Raw genomic sequence first — 23,234 nt, 5'->3', positions numbered from 1 at the left:
CACATGAATACTATTTCCAAAATAACTGGATGCAACATGAATACTATTTCCAAAATAACTGGATGCAACATTAATACTATTTCCAAAATAACTGGATGCAACATGAATAATATTTCCAAAATAACTGGATGCAACATGAATACTATTTCCAAAATAAATGGATGCAACATGAATACTATTTCCAAAATAACTGGATGCAACATGAATACTATTTCCAAAATAACTTGATGCAACATGAATACTATTTCCAAAATAACTTGATGCAACATGAATACTATTTCCAAAATAACTGGATGCAACATGAATAATATTTCCAAAATAACTTGATGCCACATGAATACTATTTCCAAAATAACTTGATGCCACATGAATACTATTTCCAAAATAACTATATGCAACATGAATAATATTTCCAAAATAACTGGATGCAACATGAATAATATTTCCAAAATAACTGGATGCAACATGAATACTATTTCCAAAATAACTGGATGCAACATGAATACTATTTCCAAAATAACTAAATGCAACATGAATACTATTTCCAAAATAACTAAATGCAACATGAATACTATTTCCAAAATAACTAAATGCAACATGAATAATATTTCCAAAATAACTGGATGCAACATGAATAATATTTCCAAAATAACTAAATGCAACATGAATAATATTTCAAAAATAACTAAATGCAACATGAATAATATTTCCAAAATAACTGGATTCAACATGAATACTATTTCCAAAATAACTTGATGCCACATGAATAATATTTCCAAAATAACTTGATGCCACATGAATACTATTTCCAAAATAACTGGATGCCACATTAATAATATTTCCAAAATAACTGGATGCCACATGAATACTATTTCCAAAATAACTAAATGCAACATGAATACTATTTCCAAAATAACTGGATGCAACATGAATACTATTTCCAAAATAACTGGATGCAACATGAATACTATTTCCAAAATAACTGGATGCAACATGAATAATATTTCCAAAATAACTGGATGCAACATGAATAATATTTCCAAAATAACTGGATGCCACATGAATACTATTTCCAAAATAACTGGATGCAACATGAATACTATTTCCAAAATAACTGGATGCAACATGAATACTATTTCCAAAATAACTAAATGCAACATGAATACTATTTCCAAAATAACTAAATGCAACATGAATACTATTTCCAAAATAACTGGATGCAACATGAATAATATTTCCAAAATAACTGGATGCAACATGAATAATATTTCCAAAATAACTGGATGCAACATGAATAATATTTCCAAAATAACTGGATGCAACATGAATACTATTTCCAAAATAACTGGATGCAACATGAATACTATTTCCAAAATAACTGGATGCAACATGAATAATATTTCCAAAATAACTGGATGCAACATGAATACTATTTCCAAAATAACTAAATGCAACATGAATACTATTTCCAAAATAACTGGATGCCACATGAATAATATTTCCAAAATAACTAAATGCAACATGAATAACATTTCCAAAATAACTGGATGCAACATGAATACTATTTCCAAAATAACTGGATGCCACATGAATACTATTTCCAAAATAACTGGATGCCACATGAATAATATTTCGAAAATAACTGGATGCCACATGAATAATATTTCGAAAATAACTGGATGCCACATGAATAATATTTCGAAAATAACTGGATGCCACATGAATAATATTTCGAAAATAACTGGATGCAACATGAATAATATTTCGAAAATAACTGGATGCAACATGAATAATATTTCGAAAATAACTGGATGCAACATGAATAATATTTCCAAAATAACTGGATGCAACATGAATAATATTTCCAAAATAACTGGATGCAACATGAATAATATTTCCAAAATAACTGGATTCAACATGAAATAACCCAAAAAGGGTTGATATGCCGTAAAACAAAACAACCAAACCAAACCAAAGCAAATTTCTTTTCATGAGTCCAATTGCTCCTATAATTACTAGAATGATAAAGATCTTCCTAAGATTCCGGTTTCTTTTCATGCCGTGCATAAGACGTTGGTATTTCGTTATCTTTTCCCTCTCAGCTCTGTTTAATCCAGCATCATTAGGGACAGTGACTTCTACTAAGGTTGCTTCTTTCTCCTTGTCCCATATCACTACGTCAGGTTTTAATAATTCCATTTTGTTCTTATTTGTTTCATTTTACTTCAGTCAGTTCTCAGAAATCAAGCCTCAACCCCTTCCTGAGCTAACACTTGATCTCCATATGTGATACATAGATATTTGAACGTTCCATTAAAGTTCTGCTTTATTTCTCAAACACATAGTAAAAAATTTGAGAACATAATTTCCCTCAACCTAATTGGTCATTTAAATGTGTTATAATAAATCTTTCGGGTGATCTATTGGTCTTACTGGATTCCAGGACAATAATTTATCTGATGGAGTATCCAGCTTTGTACTTTGAGGTAACATCACTTGTGGAAGGTGCACCATTCCTCGTTAAAGCCAGCGTGGGTTAGTCATACAGAGCTAATCTTATTTGGGCCATGAATGCAATGTAATTTTAATATTTAGATATCTCACATGTTGCATTCTTACCCATGAGTGATCAAAAAAAAGAAAACAGATTAAAACTTTTTTACACATATGTGCGTAGGGTGTTTACATATTGGGTTTTTATTCTTTGTATCGTCGCTTCTTTTATCATCATCAAATTTTATGAGTGGCTGTGATCATCTACGATTGTCGATTATCATGTCTTTTTAACTTAAGTAAAATAAACTTTCCATTCATGTATGACATAAGGAGACTGTGCTGAGTTCTTCAAGGTTTTATTGGAGAGAATTTATTTATGGAGAAAGAGAAACTGACTGACTGACTGACAATCTTCTAATTGTTCACTTAAAATTACTTTCTAATAAAATGATTGATGCACAGACAGACATCAAAGCGACATTCATTTTAGATTATTCACATTATTGAACCGTGTCCCATTGGTTTCAGTGCGAAGTGTTTTTTTTTTTGTTTTGTTTTTTGCTTGAAAATGTGATGTCATCTTATATTGTGATTGTTCGACTATGTTCTGTATAGTGATTTTGACCCACTAACCCCCGCTTTCTCACGTCAACCATCTCTGGTTATAATTCCGTTTGCAGCAAAGTTATGCTGACATGTACTAATGTGACCCTCGACAAAATTTACACTAGCTAACTTAATTGCTACTTACTGGCAAAGGGTCCAAAACATATAACACAATGTTTATGTGTGCATAGTACAACATTTCATTTTTTTTTTTTTATTTTTTTTTTTTACAACTGCTTGGGTTGAAAACTTTAAATGAAACCAGTTTGTCATTGATGAGCATCTTTAAGATATATTTTATGATTAGATTCAATAAATGCTGTTTTTAATATAGACAGAATTTCAATTATTTTAAACAAATTTTTCTGTTTCTGAGAAGCATCCATAATACATATATTTGAACTATTACTCTCATCTTGAATGTTATTTGCACAATGTTTCGATCAATGTAATCTTTTCCCTTCTTCAGATGTATTTTGTCAAATTCTGGAATCTGCTCGGAATTTCAAACGGAACCTTTTATTTAATCCACGGAGGTAGCATGCTCTCTTTTAGTCAGCCATGACTGCATAGAAGATCTAAGTAATTCGCACTTGTATTTTAAGTGTCACCCGCACTGAGGATTGGACTTTCAAACTCCAGAACAGTGTAACTTACATCTGAATTTTTCAAGTACTTTATCCCCTATGCCATGGGTGGTCTGTTTCTTTTCTAATAAGAGTTCTCAATAAATGTAATGCCGATTTTCATAAATAAAAATACCCCTGACCCACCTGACTAGCAACTAACTCCCACCTCTTTAGTATCTAGGTCCATAGATGCCAGAAGATTGTTTTACTCTGATGGCGTATTTCCTTGGACGGCTTTCTTTATCTTTGGAATTCCCTTGCTGCTTCCTGTTTCCCTGACTGTATCAGCATGAAGAAATTTAGATATGTGAAAAAATACCTTAAATATAGTCCTTATCACAGTAAACCCTTACACCATATGCCTTCTTTGAAGTCTACAAAAGTAATAGGTATGTATATATGTCCAATCAAAAGGGTGACTTACTGCATGCATTTGTGTGCAAGAGAACAAAAATTCTTTATCACTTGGGTAAGCTAATTTGAATACAACAGTAGCATTTCTATATTATTATTCGACAAGGAAACTCGGTGAACATTTAGAAAATTCCTTATTCCATGGAGTTTCAGAGAATGCCTTCTATTCAGAGGAACGATATTGGCAAAATATTATTTATAGTTAAACTATGATTTTACTGTTCAGCACATGAATTGAAATGACATATGAAGCGAATCATATTTGCAAAAAAGATAATGAACAAAGGTTTCTGAGAATGTAAAAATACATACATGAAAGGATATTTAAATGGAGTCTAGATGAATCCAAAAATATTCCAAAAAATCATATAACCGATCTAGTAGTTTTATTTTTAAAAAAGAAAATCAAATTTTATGAGCAACCAAAGAATGGCGGAATTGTCCACCTGTTTGAAAACAAAGGGAGGTAACTCAATATAATTCTAATTAATGAAATTTATGTTGTAATGCCTAAGAAATTATGTGTTGTCTTGGATGGGGTAAACAAAATTTGTAAAATGTATAGATTTTACTAATTTTGTTTGCATAAAAAAAAAAATAATAATTTTAATGTTTTAAATGATTATTCAGAACAATTTAAAATAAAAGATAACGTTCAAATCTGATTGTTAATAAAAAAAGAAAATGTATTTTTCCTGTTAAACTTTAATCTTTCAGATTTTACTTGGTTGGATTAATGATGAACTTGCAGATCAGAGAATTATTGTAAAAGATGTCGGAGAAGATCTTTTTGATGGTCAGATTCTACAAAAGTTGATTGGTTAGTTTGTTTTCTTTCTTTTTAATTTAAAATTTATTTTAAAATTCTATTTTCTGTACTTCATCTTATGCTGTTCCTAGATTTATATAAAAATGTTGGTTAAATTAAAAGCATTTGTTATTTTTTCTGCTTTCTGTTTAGCAAAATTCATGTCAATGTATATCCAGAAAAAGTACCTTATGATTAAAGTTTACATTAATTCTAGTTTAATTTTGAATGTTTGCATAAAAATAGTTTATTTTTCAGAAGTTTTATTTTTTATAAAATATGTTATAATCAAAATATATTTTTTAGTCTCTACTTTGAAATGTTTTAGCAAAATATCTGAAGAAAAATACCAATTAATGTTAAATTTTCAATTATAAGGAAACTGGAAAACATTATGTAAACATTAATCAGGAAGTACTTTTCCTTGGTATACACCGACATGACTTCTGTTAAACAGAAAGCGGAAGACCAAGTTTTTAAAATTTAACCAAAAAGTTTTTGCCATCTTTAATTACCCCCTCCTTTGCCTTTCAAGTATACATACACAAAAGATCTGATGAATTATTCAGTTTTTTTTTGTTTTTTTTCCTGAGTCATAGCTTTTCTAGGCTAAGAGTCTCTTGTTGATAAGGGTTGATTACTTATGATGATTTTTTACTAACATTAGATTTGAAAGTAATCTTATGGCAACATTCTCCACAGATGGGAAGTTCTTAGAAGTTTGTGGAAATTCCATTTGATGTTACTTCTACCCCTTCTTTTTTTATTCCTTTCCCTCTTTTTTATTCCTTTCCCTCTTTTTTTATTCCTTTCCCTCTTTTACTACCCCATTTTTCACTCCTTTTCTTCCTTTTTACTTTTCCTCCCTTTTTACTTTTCCTCCTTTTTAACTTTTCCTCCTTTTTAACTTTTCCTCCTTTTTAACTTTTCCTCCTTTTTAACTTTTCCTCCTTTTTAACTTTTCCCCCTTTTTTTCTTTTCCCCCTTTTTTTCTTTTCCCCCTTTTTTTCTTTTCCCCCTTTTTTTCTTTTCCCCCTTTTTTTCTTTTCCCCCTTTTTTTCTTTTCCCCCTTTTCTTCTTTTCCCCCTTTTTTTCTTTTCCCCCTTTTCTTCTTTTCCCCCTTTTTCTCCTTTTTCACTCCAACCCGTTTTACTCTCCTTCTTTTTTACTCAGTTTCCTCTTTTTCCTTACGCTTTTGTTCTTTCTCTTTATTCTTCCTCCATTATATTATATAATGTTGAATGGTTATGTTTGTCAACAAATAAATCCAATCCTGATAATATTGCTAGAAAAGTATGAACATTCATTCTCGGCTGTGATTAAAATAACTGTTTGTATTTAGCGTGTTATTTACAATAAATAATTGCCAATACATATTGTTTCAGCATTATATAATCCTTAAAAAGGCTGATATGACATGAAACCGACAAACCAAACATGGTAATAAAAAAGTTAAATGTATATTTGGTTATTTTTATTAAATGTCAACGGTATGCATAATAACAACAATAACAACTCTTTTTACAAAACCAATCTCGGACATTTTTTCATTTTCTACCCGGTTGAATTTTGCAAATTTAGTGACAAATTCCAAATTAAATTAAAAAAAAAATACTTGTTCAGAATTCCTTCATATCAAAACCAAAAATAAAGAAAAATCTGATGTATGTACCTGCGACGGAACGAAGATATCATATTCCAAAAGTCTTATAACAAATCGAGTAGCTTTATTTTTAAAAAAGAAAATCAAATTTTATGAGCAGCCAAAGAATGGCTGTCTTGTCCACCTGTTTGAAAACAATCTAAGAAAAAACAAAGGTGGGAAAACTCCGCATAATTCTAACTGATGAAATCTTTATGCCTACAAATTCTCATTAATCACTTAAAAATGATTTTCTTTATAAAAATTAAACTACTTGATCAATTCATGTAATTTTTGGAATATGAGATTTTACATACATTGTACACGTTTTTCTTTACTTTTTTTTTTTTTTTTTAATATAGGGTTACTTTAGACAAGAACCCCCAAAATTGAACCAACAATTTGTTGCAAAATTCTTTTATGGTTGATTAACTTCAGAATTTGTTTTATATGGATAGCCTTTTGACATTATTATATAATAATAATGGTTTGCTGTTTTTTTTTTTTTTTTAGTCACGTCACCCGTAAATTTAAGGACGGATAAAAAAAAAAAAAAATTATCTTGAAAAAAAAATTCTTTATATTTTTAATTTATGAACTTTTATTTTAATAATCTTCATAGAAATAATCATTTTATTGATTGTTTTTATTTATTTACTTTATAGAAAAATTGGCTGGTATCAAAATCCAATTTCCGGAAGTGACTCAATCAGAAATTGGACAAAAGCAAAAGTTACGTGTTGTCTTGGATGAAGTTAACAAAATCTTGAGATTAGATCCGTCTTCTCCAAAGGAAATCAATTGGAGTGTTGACAGTAAGTGATTCTTTTTTTTATGTCTCCCATTCCCATCTATCCTTTTCTCTTATTTATAAAATGAAATATTATGTATGTCCACTTTAATGGCGTCTATGGATCATGTTCATCTCTCTTCTGGTTATGAATTTTAATGAGAAACCTACAAGGTAACCCAATAAAAATGCCACTCGTGTAATTGTTAATAAAATTCACAATCCTTTCTGAAATCCAACCATAAACTAATTTTTTTTGCTGACACTGAAATACGTCAACAGCTAGAAAAGGCTGAATCGAAATAACCCAGTGTCAAAATCAAATCGAGGCTGATTTTCAATATGAAAAAAAATAATAAAAGAAAAAAAAACTTGTACGTTTTGTTTTTTAAATTTTTTTATGACAATTTATTTTATGATGGCATAAATCAAATTTTTTTTATAAATGTGGAGGAGTATGAGAAAGCTGTATCCATGCAGGGAACTGAGTGTTAAAATGATGTGCCGTATGAACAAAACTGGACAAATGAAAGAGGGTCTTGTAGAGTTTATTTTTTATATCTTTGTATATCCATTTATTTTCAAGATCAATCACAAAGACAAATCAGTAAAATTAACTTACTGTTTGAAATAACTGATGTGGTGGAAGTCTTTGATATTTTGAGAATATAATCTCTTTTTGAAACAGAAAGGAACTAAAAAAATGTTTATAAAAATAATGGGCAAAATAAATTTGTTCATATTTCACATTTTAACACCCAGTTCCCTGCATTGCTATGGCCTTTTTGTGCTCCTCCACATTTATTTACCAGCAATGCTTCAAGCAAACTACCTTTCCCTGTTAACTTTTTTTATATTTTACAAGAAAGTTAATTTAATCATTTTTCTTTGATAAATTTTTTTTTTTTTTTTTTCACATAATCACTGCAACATTGATTTTTACAGGATTTTGTGTTTTATTTATTTATTTTTTTGGTACTTGCACAGCTTTTGAAACAGACAAAAACTAACTAGGTGAGGGTTAAAAAAAAAAAAAAAAAATAACAGTTCACTTTTTGTCTGATTCATTTAGCAGATTTCTGCCTGCCAAGAATGGCAAAATTTGTTGTCTACGTTTTCTAATATTCCGATCAGTTAAGCGCTTGTGGCTGTTAAGATAAACATTTGGAAGATGCTGAGCAAAAGGTTTTTTTCTGTCTGAATCAAAAGCGGCACCAATCCTTTAAACACATTTTACGAGTATACCATCATACAGCATCCATACATTTTTATTAATACACATTTATTTATTTAGTAAAAACTTCACCTTTATTGCCACTTCATGAAGTAGTAAAAGAAATATACATATATATTTTCATTTTTGTTCGTTTTTTACTATTTTATGTTGGTTTTAGTGTATTTAAAAAAACAAATACTTTGATATAGTGTAAAATCCATGATATAAAATTAGATAAGTATGAGGATGCAAAAAATGAAAGATAATATAGTGAAGAACAAGTGTATTTATAAATTGTTTCTTTTTTTCTGTCTTTCTCATAACATTTTTTTCACAACGTTGTTGATTATATGGATGAAAATAAAAAGTTTTCAGGTTAAATGTGTGGATGTATTATTTGCAATCGTCTTTTACAGATATACTTTCTTAGATATGAATGTTTCCGTGTAGCTTACTTGTAATAAATATATTTTCGTACTACCGTATGTATATAGTTGGATATGTGCATATATTTATATGTACAGAGTTCACTTCTAATTAACCAATCATTATGAATTTTGGAACAGAGTTGCTTTGTATTGGATGTCGTAATGTGAGCTATACTTAGTTTAATTTAGTTTTCTGTGAAGGAGTTAAAAAAAGAAATTTTAGATACTTCCAATTTTTGTTAAATTCTGAAAATAGGTAGGAGAAATCAAAGTGAAATTTCCCAAATTTCACTTCCCTGTTTTTAGTATTTAAAAGGGTTTTTAGGAGGTATAATATGGACACAACCTATTTGAAAATCAAAATATTTCAGATTCGCCTTAAATTTGATTCATAGTCATTCGATACCAATTAAGCAATTATGATTTAAGACTCCTTAAGCTTAAATATTATTTTTCATTCCAAATCATATAATGAGTAATCAAAATTGTAATCTATATATTAATACGATAGCGTGCGTGTTATTTTCTGTGTCACGCTTACATCTGGGTCATTTGTTATGTACTTCCATTTCTTGTCATAAATAATTTTACTAAGAATTCTTTATAAGTTATGGTTTCGGTTTTGATTATAGGTGATGGTACTTAAGTCATTTAATTTTTTATAAATAATTTTACCCAAAATTCCTCATAAATTTTGGCTTCGATTATAGCTAATGGCACTCCAATAATCTATTTTTTTAAAATAATTTTATCAAAAATTCTTTATAAGTTTTGGTTTCAGTTTGGATTATAGCTGAAGGAACTAAAGTTATATATATATATTCATAAGTTTTATATTCAGTTTCGATTCAAGCTGATGAACCCAAGTCATATAGATATATTTTTTATTTTTGAAATCGTAACTTTATAATATATAAAAATCAATAGAACATTAATCTACGAAAATTAAAATATCATAATTAAACATATTTTATGATCTGGCTATGCCGGGCAGCCCTGCTAGCTTGGATAAATACTTTTGCAGTTTTAACAGAAGAGCTACAATACAGAATGCCAACATCAATATATTACATATGAATCAGTCCCCTGTGGAATTTCCACAGGTCCCGCTAGTAAGGATTAAAATCTGAATGTAATGATACTAAACTTTATGCCTAGCAAAAGATATTATATCTTGATTTTAATTTTTTGTTAGGAGATATTAAAGTGGTGTAAAACAACTCTGTTCAGGAGGAAAGTATTTTTCATTCATCCTGGAATGGGTATTTTTCTAGTATAAATAATAAACAAAACAAAAAAAAATACCCATCAGTATGTTTTTATTTTTGTTTAAAAATTAAAATAAAATTGATGAAAATAAAAGATGTTGAAAGATGGATTATGAATAAATCCAAATCTTTTAAAAATGTGTGTAATTTTAATTACAGATATGCATCAAACTCTCAGCAATAACAACAAGTGCAGGTTCTACCACACAGAAGTAGAGTGTGAGCCACCTGAAATCTAGCAAGAATGTTCTGCTGAAGGACGGCTACTATACAGTGTGACACAATAGAGTGTGTAAATATCTCCTCTGGGTCATCTGTAAAATGTTGAATAATTAAATGTAGCAGAAAGTCCTGGGAATCTATACCAGAAAGAACAGTTGGAGATAAGTCATCCACTGTGAATATACAATAAAGATATATACCCAGGACTCTAGATTGCGAGTGAAACAGTTGCATTTGTGAGTGATTTTTCAAAGTGGCGACTAGAAATACTGAAACACTTATCTTTTGGCGATTGTATTTCTTTCACTGACAATCTTCCAAAAGCTCATTACTGCGCGAAAAATATCTTTTCAACTTTTTTTTTTTTTATAAAACAAGCAAAGTCAAATTATTTAAACAATAAAAGGTTTAACAAAACAATATACTTTTTTTTAACAAAGGCTATTTAAAAAAACATCTGAGGAAGTTAGGATGTTTATACTTTCAAGTATCAACATAAAATTTGGTGTATATTTAGAATTACACTTATCAAAAAAAAAAAGAAATATCTTTATGATGTACATACTCGTCACAGAACAAAGATGTCATATTCTAAAAATCATATGGGTTTGGCTAGTAACTTTTCTATTTGGCTAGTAAACAAAAATATTTAGTTGTCAAAGGTCAACTAAAGATGAATTTGTCCATAGAGCCCTGATACCTAGAAAACGGAGCCATAAAAGCTGACATAGTGATATAAGAAAAGAAAGAGAAAGAAGCAACCTTAGTAGAAGTTAGTGTCTTCAATGATGCTGGGTTAAACAGAGCTGAGAAGAAAAGATAACGAAATACCAAGGTCTTATGTACGACATGAAAAGAAATTGAAATCGTAGGAAGATCTCTATAATTCCAATAATTATAGGAGCAACTGGACTCCTGAAATAGAATTTTAAAAACTATCTGGCAAATATACCTGGTGAACCAAGTGCAAGAGATTCAAACAATTCCAATTTAAGAGACTGTTAGAATCTTAAAAAGATCTATTGGTTGCAATGTCTGAGATAGCGGGTGAACGTCTGCCATCCAATAGGATGCCCCCATCTCCAGCCAGAACAAAATGAATATATATATATATGTGTATATATATATATATATATATATATATGATGCAGCTGAGAAAATATCTTCATATCTAATTTTCCAATTCAAATCCTTTTTTTTTTTCCTCAGGTATCCATACCAAGAATCTTGTGGCCATTCTTCATCTCTTGGTCGCATTGGCCAGATTTTTCAACGCTCCAATTCGACTTCCTGACAATGTTGTTATCACGATTTTGGTTGTCCAGGTATGTGTTTGTGCACGTGTGTGTTATGTTGTGAAAAGCTGGTTTCATACTCCTTTGATTTCCACTTGATGAAAAAATAAGTTTGATATCATTTACTGCTTGAGATTTACAGGTTGATAATTTCTTTCATTTCAAAACCATTTGAATTGTTGGTGCTTATTTTTGTTGATTATCAAATGAAATTTGGCAAAACTTATGTATTTATTTATTGGTGAAAAATATTAATGTACACCAAAAATAAGTGATTAGAATTTTGATGTAATGAATATGATTATATCTGGATGTATCCTCACAATATTATGATTGGCTAGTCTAACCTATAAATACGGATGGGAATAGCAGCTGTTATATTATGAATAAGCGTATGGTGGCTGGAAAGATCCAGACAAACTGCATAAGTTTAATTTTAAGCGATTGATTGCTCAATCGTTTATTTCAAAAACAAACTTAAAAAAAGCAAAATAAAATAAAATGTTCAGTTCAATAGCAGTTTATCTTTGCTATTAAAGTTATTTATTTCAGCATAGTCTTTATCGGCAATTCACATCTTTCTTTGTTGATAAAATGTCAGTATTTGTTATTCCTTGTGCTGGGTGATTTTTGATAACAATATCGAAGGATAAAAGTTTGTTTTTCAATAAGAAATGTCTAATACAGTAGACTTACCGTCTACTTGTAATGAAAATGTTCCTCTCACATTTAGATGGGGCGATTATTCCTTGTGGTGTTTTGATAAGAATATACAAGAATAAGAGCTTGTTTTTCAATGAAAAATCTTCAAGGAAGACAATTTAGCATAAATAATCATTTTGTTGATAAATTATGTCAGTGTGTTATTCTTTGTGCCGGGTGATTTTGATAACAATCTCGGAGAATGAGAATTTGTGTTTCAATGGGAAATGTTAAGGGAAGCAACTTAGCAGATTTGTCATCTATTTGTTATGAAAATGTTGTTCCTCTCGCATTTAGATGGGACGTTTATTCAGTTATGTGTCATGGCTTTGTTGATCCTAACATGGTACAGATTTGTTATCTGCCAGTTAGCGATATCAACTTATTCTGCAGTCGTCTCTTCTCTCGGGTAAGCTGTCAAGTTTCCTGGTGTACGTAGTAGCAGCATCTAGTAATAGCACCTTTGATGGATTTGTTGATCCTTGTGTTGTATTGTAGCACACGTGAAGGAGGCTGGGGATTTGATCAGTGGTATGGTGTGGAAGTCAGAATTGGCTAGTGGTAGACCGGTGAAGTTGTAGTACTTCTCATCTCTTGGTGTTAGTTGACACCCTTGGCCAAACTGGCCAAGGTTACAGTTGGTTGCTCTCTTTGGTCTTGGAGTTGGATTCTCAACTGACAGGGATTTGTGCAGTGTGTGCTGGGCTCTATCGAGTTAATCTCCTGGATCAGCTTGGCTCCTCTCTATTTAAACATAAATTTAGCAGGTGCCTGGCTCCCAAGGTAAGTCTCTTCTGATTGGTCAAAGTTGAATTTTGACAGCCAATCAAACTGCTGGAAATTAAACAGAGTTGAATATTTTGGTATTTTGTAAAAATTTGTAAATATTGTTGTTTTTAGATGCTACTGCGATTATTTGTCATGGTTGGGGCTGTCCCTATTAATTCAATTGTGTATTTGCTGCTCCTGCTAATTTTGTTATTTTCTTTGTAAAAAACTTCATAAATCGAAATGACATCTCGCACTCAGCTTCATAACACAGCCTGGGGAGACATTGAAGGATAGGTCGAAAACTCAAGTTTAAGCTTACTAGCTACCATCACAGACACCCATTCATTAGGGTGACTTATTAGATTGTATTACTCAATTACTGTAGCCAAGACTACTCGACTACTTCCAAGAAATATATTTCTTTCTGGGACATATCAAATTTTAATAAAAAACAAAATAAATTTACTATTTGGAGTCCACAAATTCCAAACGACATTTACGTCAAGCATATCATAGATTATCTCCCTTTTTCTAAAATAAAGATGATGCACTGGTTTGTTGTTCAGAATTCGTAGATTCTGAATAGTAAATTAATTTTATTTTATAATAGAAGTCTACTTGCTTTTTTCCTCATAGTTTTTGATGGAACACTAATATTTTTCACTGGTAAGTAAATATATTCATAATTTTTCCTATTATTTTATTTGAACTTCTGTATTTCACTTGAGTGTCAATAAAAACGAGCACGGAATTATTAAATAGTGCTAACAGGCAACTGAAAGATATTTCTGTGTATTGTTCATAGATTTGATAACTGAAGACCATGGATAAAAAGCAGAGGAATATTAGAAAAGAGTGACCTGTATCATGATGATTTGCATTGGATTAATAAAATTTATAAATCTTAGCTACAGTTTAGTGCTCCTTGAGGCCGATGAGATGTGAGCTGGAGAATTACAACAGAAATCTCCAGAAAATTCCAAGCATTTTTTAGGTACACAAAGAGAACAGAAAGAAGATTGCCTCTTTCTTAGCAATATTTATTGAATAAAAATGTTCATGAACTGTACTTTTTGAAATTTCCAACTCTTGCACAAGTGCTCTAATTGTGATATTTTGGATTTTTTTCAATTTTTGTCTTCAAAATATCAATATCAAATTCTGAAGGTCTTTCAATGCAAGTGTCATCTTCAAAGCCGATGCTTCTCATTTTGAATTTTTGAAAACCACTTCTGAACAGTTGATTCTCTTTAAAGCATTGTCACACTTCACAAATCTCATTGAAAGTCTTAGCAGAAGGTTCTCCTTTTTTGAAGAAAAAAAAAGCATAACCATCCAAACATGAAATTTCTTGCAATCCATTTTCTTGTAATGATGTCTGAAAGTAAATAAATTTGAAATATTTTGTCAACAATGGAAAAAAATTATGTATGACAAGCTCAGTTTTATTTGTGATTTAAATAAGCAGTTTATAGGCTTGTTAAGAGCCTTTAGAAACCTGTACTTTTAAAATGCTGGACAACCTAATACAAGCAGTGATTAGCAGGAGTGAGCCATAGCAAACGTCATGACTGATATATATATATATATATATATATATATATATATATATAATGTGTGATAATAAAAAAATCATTTTATATAATTCAGATCAATTCTTAGGGGAATCAAATTTGAATCTTTAAATAGTTATTTCAAAATTTGCAATAGATTAATAATATAACAGATCAGAATTATATCATACTGTGACATAATGTCAGTTTCGAAGCAAAGAAAAACTAACGCATGTTTCTAGGAAACTCCAAAACATACTTGTACAAATTCAAGTAATACCACAAAAATCCTGTCAGTTTTTTGCTAATAAAAACTATATGATATCAAAGTGAAATTTCATTTAAAAAGTCTCCAAACTTTCCACGAAAAATACCAAAACATGATGGAAAATGGGGATGGCACTTGTCAAAAAGATTTTCTATTTCAGAAATCTGAGATTTGAATGTTCATAAAAACTTGTTTGTAAATCAAAAAGTTCACTGAACTGGCCCTCAAAAGTCAAGGCAGTACTCAATGAAAATAACTGAGAAAATATAAAAATAAATTTTACATTTGGCATCCATAACCAATTTTTTTTCCCATTTGATATAGTTTTCAAAATAAAAATATAAAGACATAATGGGCCACACCCAATGTGAGGAGTTGTGCGGCAAGATGTTTGTTCACATTACATTTGAATTTCTGCATGTTAGTACAGCCATGAAAACAGGGAGCTGCAAAAGAATTTTAAATGGTTATCAGTTTGAGGGAAAAAAATGCTATTAGAGTAGAAAGCTTTCTGAGATCTAGGGACTTCTATAGTAGAGGGGGGGTATTTTGCTGTTTTTAGGGTTGTTTGTCGGGGAGGGGGGCATTTACATCAAGCGGCAGCAAAGCAGCAAGTTTTTATAAAACAAGCAGACTTCTATTTTATTATTTTTTATTTATTTTTTTATTTTTTGTTTAATTAGAATGGAAACATTTAAAGAAATATATTTTTATTTTCCAGAAAATTGGAAATCAACTGGTCACTCGGAAAGCTCTGGAAGAAATTACAAGTGAACACGAGTAGGTTATCTTTATTTTTTATGGAAGATGTATTTAATTATGATCTTTTTAAAAGATAACACGTAAATTGAAAGAAAGCAGCATCAAGTCATTTGATTATGATATATAATTGTTTTCTTTTAGAAGTTTTTTGTTGAAGGAAGTCTTTAAGAAGCTTAAGTTTGTCATGTGGTATTATCATTGAAGTTAGATTTGCTTGTAAACAAAATGGGAAAACAATTTTGGTGCAAGTCCATTCATATTTGGGTTATCGTTCTCATCTTGAATGTTATTTTTGCAATGTTTATGTCTATGCAACTTAGACCTTCAGATGTATCTTGTCGAATTTGTGAATTTGCACATAATTTCAAACAGGACCTTTTATTTAATTCACGGGGATAGCATTCTTTCATTTTGTCATGACTGGATAGAAGTCCTAAGTAATTCGCAATTGTATTTTGAGTGTCGCCCACACTGAGGATTGAACCTTCAATCTCCAGATGAGTGTAACTTACAACTGAATTTTACCAATGACTTTATCCATTACCCCACGAATCCTTGATTATAGATTAAATAAGGGTTCAGTTAGAAATTTTATGCAGATTCAAGAGTTCGACAAGGTACCTGAAGATGGTCGTAGGTTACATTAACCAAAACATGAAAATGACAATCAAGATGAGAACAGTAGTCCAAAGAATATGAATAAGCATCAAATATTTGAATATTTGTGTCTTGACTGTTTCACTCTTGAAGATTTATTTATTTATTTTTTTCAGCTGTTGTAAGCATTAGTTATATAAGAAGTTCCATGAAATTAGATTAAGTGTAGAATTTGTGTGCAAGAAGTGAAAGACAATTGATATGCATGAGAACTTTGATGTAGAAAGTATATCTGGATGGTGAAGCTATTGAGGTTTGTTAGTGATTCCATTGGAGTACAGGGTGGAGCAGGTGCTGATGTGATTACTAGAATGAATAGTGGATGAAATAAGTTCAGAAACCTTCTGCCATTGCTAATCAGCAGTCTTAACACTTGAATTAGGGAAGCGTTAGGCATGTGTATATAGTGTAATGATGTATGAAGAGAAATGATATAAGAATGATACGGTGGGTGTTTAATATGAGTCTTCAAGACAGGCTTAGTTCTCGGAGCAAGATTAAATCTGGACAGTATTGGGAGATTTGTGCAAAATAGTAGACTTCAATAATATGGCCATGTTGAAAGAATGGGTGAAAGTTCTTGGGTTAGTAAATGTAGAACAGTTGAGATAACAGGTTCAGCTCCCAGAAAAAAGGTCAAGGATGAAAATGAAAGAAAGTGATAAGGACAAACTTGAGAGAAGATTGATAAAGACCTGGCCAGAGATAGGTTAATTTGGAAGCAATTTCTTAAAGCTATCCAATACATGCCAGAATATAAAACAGATGTTAAACCCGATGATGATGATTGGAGGAGGAGGAGGAGGAGTCATGTTTTCTGACAATATAACTTTTAGTATCTTCAAGGATTTCCCAGTTGTCACCTCCATCAGTGTGGACTTTGAACTCATCTGTGTTTTAATGGTTTATTATCATATAAAATTCTCTCCCTTTCAAAATTCGAGTATTCTTATTTTCATGACATTAAAAAAATAACATCTATTATTAAAGTTGAATGAATCAGTCTTTATTTCTTTGTTTTTTCAATATACTTTGACACAAGATATATGCTAAAATATTTAGTTATGAGATTGAGTTATACTTGCAAAAATCTATCTACAGTTATTTATAAGTTCCTTATATATAATAGTTTTTTGTGTTTTATATTATACTTTTTTGTGTGAGTTTGTTCCTTACGTACTCGAAAATGACTGGGCTGTTTTTTTTTTATGAAATTTCATGCAAAGATTTTGACCAAAGTTAACACCTTACACAGTCTAATATCACAAGTGCATTTGAGTTTTATTACCACACAAGCTGAAAGGCCAGCTATATAAAATCAACAATAGGTTTTTTGACATGACAGGGGCACATTCAAAATGTTTCTGCTTAGAACACAACTGAAGCTTGATACTTGACTTTTGCATTTAAAACTTTAATTCAAGCCATTATATATAAAAAATAATTTTATAAAATCGACAGTAGATTCTCTACAGTGCAATGTAGACTACAATGTATTGTGGACTGTCACTGCAGGAAGGCATGTGAAGTTTTCTTTCGGTGCACCACACTAGGTTCCTAACAAGAGCAAGCAATCAATCGATTTGATTGAGAAATGAACAATTTCACCGATTTTGATGACAATAAAAATATGGGAGTGTGATATATTCATTGATAATCATTCAATCCCGGGCAATATCAGGCTCCCTACTAGTCGGCATTATTCTAATTAACTTTAATCTGTGATTGACTGAAAAAGTCACCCATATCTCACCTGGCTATGTATTTCTCTCGCTCTTTCTTACTAACTTTTAATGACTTTGTCAGCATTTACAGAAAAAGTGACCCCCTTCTCTTTTAACGTTGCTTCTTTATTTTGCCATCTAATTCACATAATGGGTTATTGTACACACCATAAACAAGTATATAGTATATACGGCATAATCACGTTGACACACCGGTTCCCGTCAGATCACCAAAGTTAAGCAACATTGAGCCTGATCATTACTAAAATGGGTGACCAATTTGGGAAGTCCAGGTGCTGTATGTAGGAGGACGTCGACACCTCCCTGCAAAAAGTTGCAAAAACCTAACGTTGTCATCTCCCTTAATGGGGATATACATGCGACTGGGGACTGCTTGTGAATTTCATACTCTTTTCATGAAACTTCCTCCTTCGGAGGAAGTCGGTTAAACCCTGAATAGGGTTGGTGTTAACTGCACACACACACATAAATAAGTATATAAATGAAATAGCAAAATAATAAGGCTCTTTTGTACTGCTATATTATTCATAAAGATTATATAGAAGTAAAGAGACTTGTTTAGTTTTTTAGTTATTTAAGAGGAATGTCTTAATTTTCTTTTTTATTTTACTTCATTAAGTTCTCAGAAATCAAGTAGTCCCTTCCTCAGTCTAATACTTTATTTCCATATGATATATAAATATCCAAGTGTTCAAGCTAAGATTGAGTTAGTAAAACAATGGAGAATATTACCTTTCTTCTTCCCTATTAACCACTTATGTATGTTATAGTTTATTTTTATTGTAGTCTTTTTTTTTTGTTTGGCTGAATTCCAGGACAAGTATTCATCTGGTCTGGTGAAGTATCCAGCTAAGTGTTGTTTCTTGAAGTAGCATCACGAGAAGTTGCACTATGTCGAGGGGATCTTATTTGGGTTTGCAATACTAGGTTACTTTGTATATTTGGTCAGGTTTACTTGTAGGGCAATATATCCTCGTGTCAGTATATCCTGATAAACCCTGACCGAAGACATCCTATGAACACAAGATATGTAACAATTTATGAATTTTCAGATGTAATCAGTGTTATGAATAGTCGTAATGGTTGTGAACAGAACGGTCACAGGTCGTCTATTAAGATTATGGATTCAAAAGTTGATTCCATTATTGATTAGATATTCATTTATTCTTTTCATCTAGCTTTGAAATAAAACAAATGTTGTAGGGGAGGTAATAAATGAATAGTTATCTCCCTTGTATTTTTTTTTTTTTATAAACGTGTTTTTGTAAAGTTGATGGTAATTTCATATTGTTTCATGATAATAGATACTATCTTGAAATAGACATCTTTTCAATTCTAACGTATTTAAAAAAAAAAAAAAAAAAAATACCAAACAGTTCAAAAAATGAAAAGTACAAAAATGTTTTTTTTTGTTACATTGTCCCTTTCAAGAGTCAAGGATGCTTTTGATATATATAACGGCTAAATACAGACCAAAAAGCATAATGAATTTAAAAAATAAATCTCCCTTGCATTCTAATCTTAATAGTCAAATGTGTTAATTTGTCTTCATTACTTATTTCATCGATTTTTTTTTTTTCTTTTTTTTTTTTCAATAAATAATTTATACTAGATACTGTGTTTCGGCGTTAAATAACCTTGCAAAAAAAAAAAAAAAAAAATGCTGTGTAATAGCTGTTTTGTGTTTGAAGTCAAACCATTGTAACTAATGATGGGATGATAAATTAGAATCAGGAATCTGAAATTTTAGAACTATTTGGGGTACCAGAAGTAGATAAATTGTTACTTAATTTTTTATTCCAAGATAAAATCTTTTTTTTTTTTTTTTAAAATTTTTCTATTGCTGGTCCAAATGCTAAACTGATAGTTATTGGTTTTAAATAACTAGTCAAACTAAAATCTATAAATCATAATCACATGTAAATATGATGTAAACTTGTTACTAATATGGGGGTTATATTTTTGATAAAGTTTGTCATTATATATTTAAAAATTTAAAAAGATACAGAATCAGTTATTGTATTGGAATTGGGGGAAAATTTGGAATTGTCTCATCACGAGTTTCAGCATAAACCCCATTTTCTACATTGTTTCTACATTTTAGACATTGATGTTAAATAAAAAAAATTAGTTTTCAAATATATGGTTTCATTTTTTTTTTTTTTTTTTCAACTTTTTAGCTCGGATCATAATGTATCTCTTAGCTCTCATGAGCTTACCCTCCCAGAAATTTCATCATTTCTGAAGGGGAGATATGTTTTCGCAAAGGAGTACTAATGCAACTACTAGTTATTTTTTTCCTTCCCGAGCTGAAGTGCCCCTTTTTAGGGAGCTGAGTTTTTCATGCTTAAAAACTCATCTTCTGTTTAACTTTGTTCTCATGAATGGGCATGTAAAACAAAACAATTTCTTTTTTTCTCTTTTTTTTTTTTTACACAGTGATCACCACTTATCAAGGCCCGGAAGCCACTCAGGGATAAGGGTTATTGCAAGTACATTAAGCAATATATTTTGATAAACATTCTATTGATGACTTAAATTACACTGGCCAACACATTTTCTGGTGCCCAAGGTTCCTACACTGATTTAGATTAATTTGTGGGTGCTGATTCCGAAAATCATTAATTTTTTTCTCATCAGATCAAGTTGTTGAGATATTTGCTATTTTATATCTTTTTTAACCTTAAAAGTAGGTGTTCTGCCTCCATATTTTCAACCCATTATCTATTTTTAAGTTACTCTTAACTAAAAGTTACTTTCTTCCTGATTTCCTCTTCCAGTGGGTGTTTACTTCGTTTTTGCAACCATTACTGACACAGTTTTCTTTCTTCTTTATCCTCTTGCCTCTTTCTTCTTTATCTGCTCCCATCCCCAGCATCAGTGGTATGTTTTACTCATTTCTTCTTCTGGACAATGTATTTGTTTACTTCGTCATGCAATGTAACATTTCATGTTTCATTTCTTTACGAACTTATTCAGTCTTTCAATTTCGTTAACTTCATTTTCTTACCCTCGTTTGTTATTGTTTTACTTTCTCATACCCGTCATTTTTTTTCTCTTTCAGTTTTTACCCTTTCTCTTTAAATAAATATACCTGTGGATTATGTACCAATCTTCAGTCATTATTTTTTTTTTTTTTTTTTTAGAATAGTTTATCTGACTGGAGCATAGGTGCATGCAACGACAGTACATTAGGCGTGTTTCTATATATATTCTAGCTTCATAATTACAATTGTAGGTTGTTATTGTGATGTATGTTAATTGGTTATGACATCACAAACCTTAAAATAAAAGTCAAATTTGCTATACAATGAGGTATGTAGTTGGTAAGAAGTGGACACTGAGTAGTAAATAGGCATACCGAGTGTGGCATGTTTTTGTTAATTTCTGGGTCAAAGTAAGGATTATTCTCTTAATGTTAGGAATTCATTTATAAGTGAAACAGGAAATAATTAAGCTGCATCATTTTACTTTCGTTGCAGATTTTTGGAGCAAAATTTAAGCATGGCTACATCATCTCCTAGTAAACGTTGTTTAAACAATCCAAATGTGTTTTGCTGTATTTGCGGGGAATATATGTTGCAATCCAACGGGAAAGGGATCTGTGAAGTGTGCCTATCTTGCTTACTTCAAAGTAATGCTGGGTGATCAAGATAAGGTATAGGCACCCCATATTGTATGCAAGCAATGTGTTGAGCATCTTTGACAGTGGGTAAAAAAGGATAGAAAGTCATTCCGCTTTGGTATTCCAGTGGTTTGACATGAATCGAAAAACCATTTTGATGACTAATATTTCTGTGCAGTCAAAACAAAGAGAATCATCAGAAAGAACAGGAATTTGTTGGTTCATCCAAACGTCAAATTTACAATCAGGCCAATTTCATACTGCAATGAAATTCCTGTTCCAGTATTTAAAAACTTGCCCGAATTGGAATTGCCTGGTTCTAAGAAGACCAAGCTTCTGTTTTGTCCACTGACAATAGTGAAGCTACTGTTTCAGATGTTGATTTTCCTCCTCCTCCTTTACTACCACAGCTTTTTTTCTAAAGAACTTAACGATCTGACTAGAGATCTCAACCTTTCCGAAGAATTTTCTGAACTTTTAGCTTCAAGACTCAAGAAAAAGAATCTGCTTCAGCCTGTAACTCTCATAACCTTCTATAAAAAAATGCCATATTAAATTCTTGCAATATTTCACTCAGGAAAACATAGTATATTGCAATGATGTTGCTGGCCTGTTGCAGCAGCTTTGCATCGAACAGTATTATTCTCAAGATTGGTGCCTTTTTCATAGATAGTTTCAAAGAAAGTTAAATATGTATTATTCACAATGGCAACTTTATATGGATCAGTTTCTCAAGGCCATTTAACGATCCTCAAATAAAAATATAATGAAATAAAATTTGTTCTGGAGAAGATTTTGTACAGACAACACCAACGGATCATATATGTACATTTGAAAATGGTTGGGTTTCCCCTCAAGCTACAAAGTGGCTACACTAAATTTCCTTGCTTTTTGTGTTTGTGGCATAGAAGGGCAAGAACCGAGCACTGGATAAAAAAAGATTGGCCTGTGTGTGCAGTGAACTGATTCCTGGCTCTCTCAATGTTCTGGCTCCTCCTTTGGTAGATGATTCCAAAATTGTGTTTCCTCTTCTTCACATAAAACTTGGCATCATGAAACAGTTTGTGAAAGTTCTTGAGAAAGATGGTGACTGTTTCAAATATATTTGCATAAAGTTTCCAGGTTTAACCATAGAGAAATTATAAGCTGGAACCCTTGATTTGGAATTTAATGAATGACGCCAATTTCTTTAATTTTATGAATCCTGCAGAATTGAATGCCTAAACGGTATTTACAAATGTAGTAAAATTCTTTTTGAGGGAAAAATAAAGGAACCCAACTACAAAGAGCTTGTCGAAACATTACTCCTAAATCTCCATCAACTAGGTGCAAATATG

General features: G+C 30.9%; 1 protein-coding gene and 1 pseudogene across 2 annotated transcripts in view; both read left to right on the top strand.

The window, feature by feature from the left end:
• LOC145239785 (alpha-parvin-like) overlaps window positions 1-23,234 on the top strand; it is a 471,664-nt gene that overhangs the window by 115,216 nt on the left and 333,214 nt on the right. For both annotated transcript variants that reach the window (XM_080103283.1, XM_080103282.1), the window contains exons 4-7: window positions 4,863-4,965; window positions 7,261-7,410; window positions 11,729-11,844; window positions 15,830-15,888. In XM_080103283.1, the coding sequence (XP_079959409.1) occupies window positions 4,863-4,965; window positions 7,261-7,410; window positions 11,729-11,844; window positions 15,830-15,888 (428 nt within the window). The remainder of the gene's footprint in view (window positions 1-4,862; window positions 4,966-7,260; window positions 7,411-11,728; window positions 11,845-15,829; window positions 15,889-23,234) is intronic.
• On the top strand, window positions 18,438-18,556 carry LOC145240627 (5S ribosomal RNA; annotated as a pseudogene).

The sequence above is a fragment of the Euprymna scolopes genome, chromosome 19 (genome assembly GCF_053919585.1).
Source record: "Euprymna scolopes isolate OS-2025 chromosome 19, ASM5391958v1, whole genome shotgun sequence".
Classification (NCBI taxonomy): Eukaryota; Metazoa; Mollusca; class Cephalopoda; order Sepiida; family Sepiolidae; genus Euprymna; species Euprymna scolopes.
The sequence above is the reverse complement of the archived record's forward strand: the minus strand, read 5'-3'. Positions and strand labels throughout refer to the sequence as shown.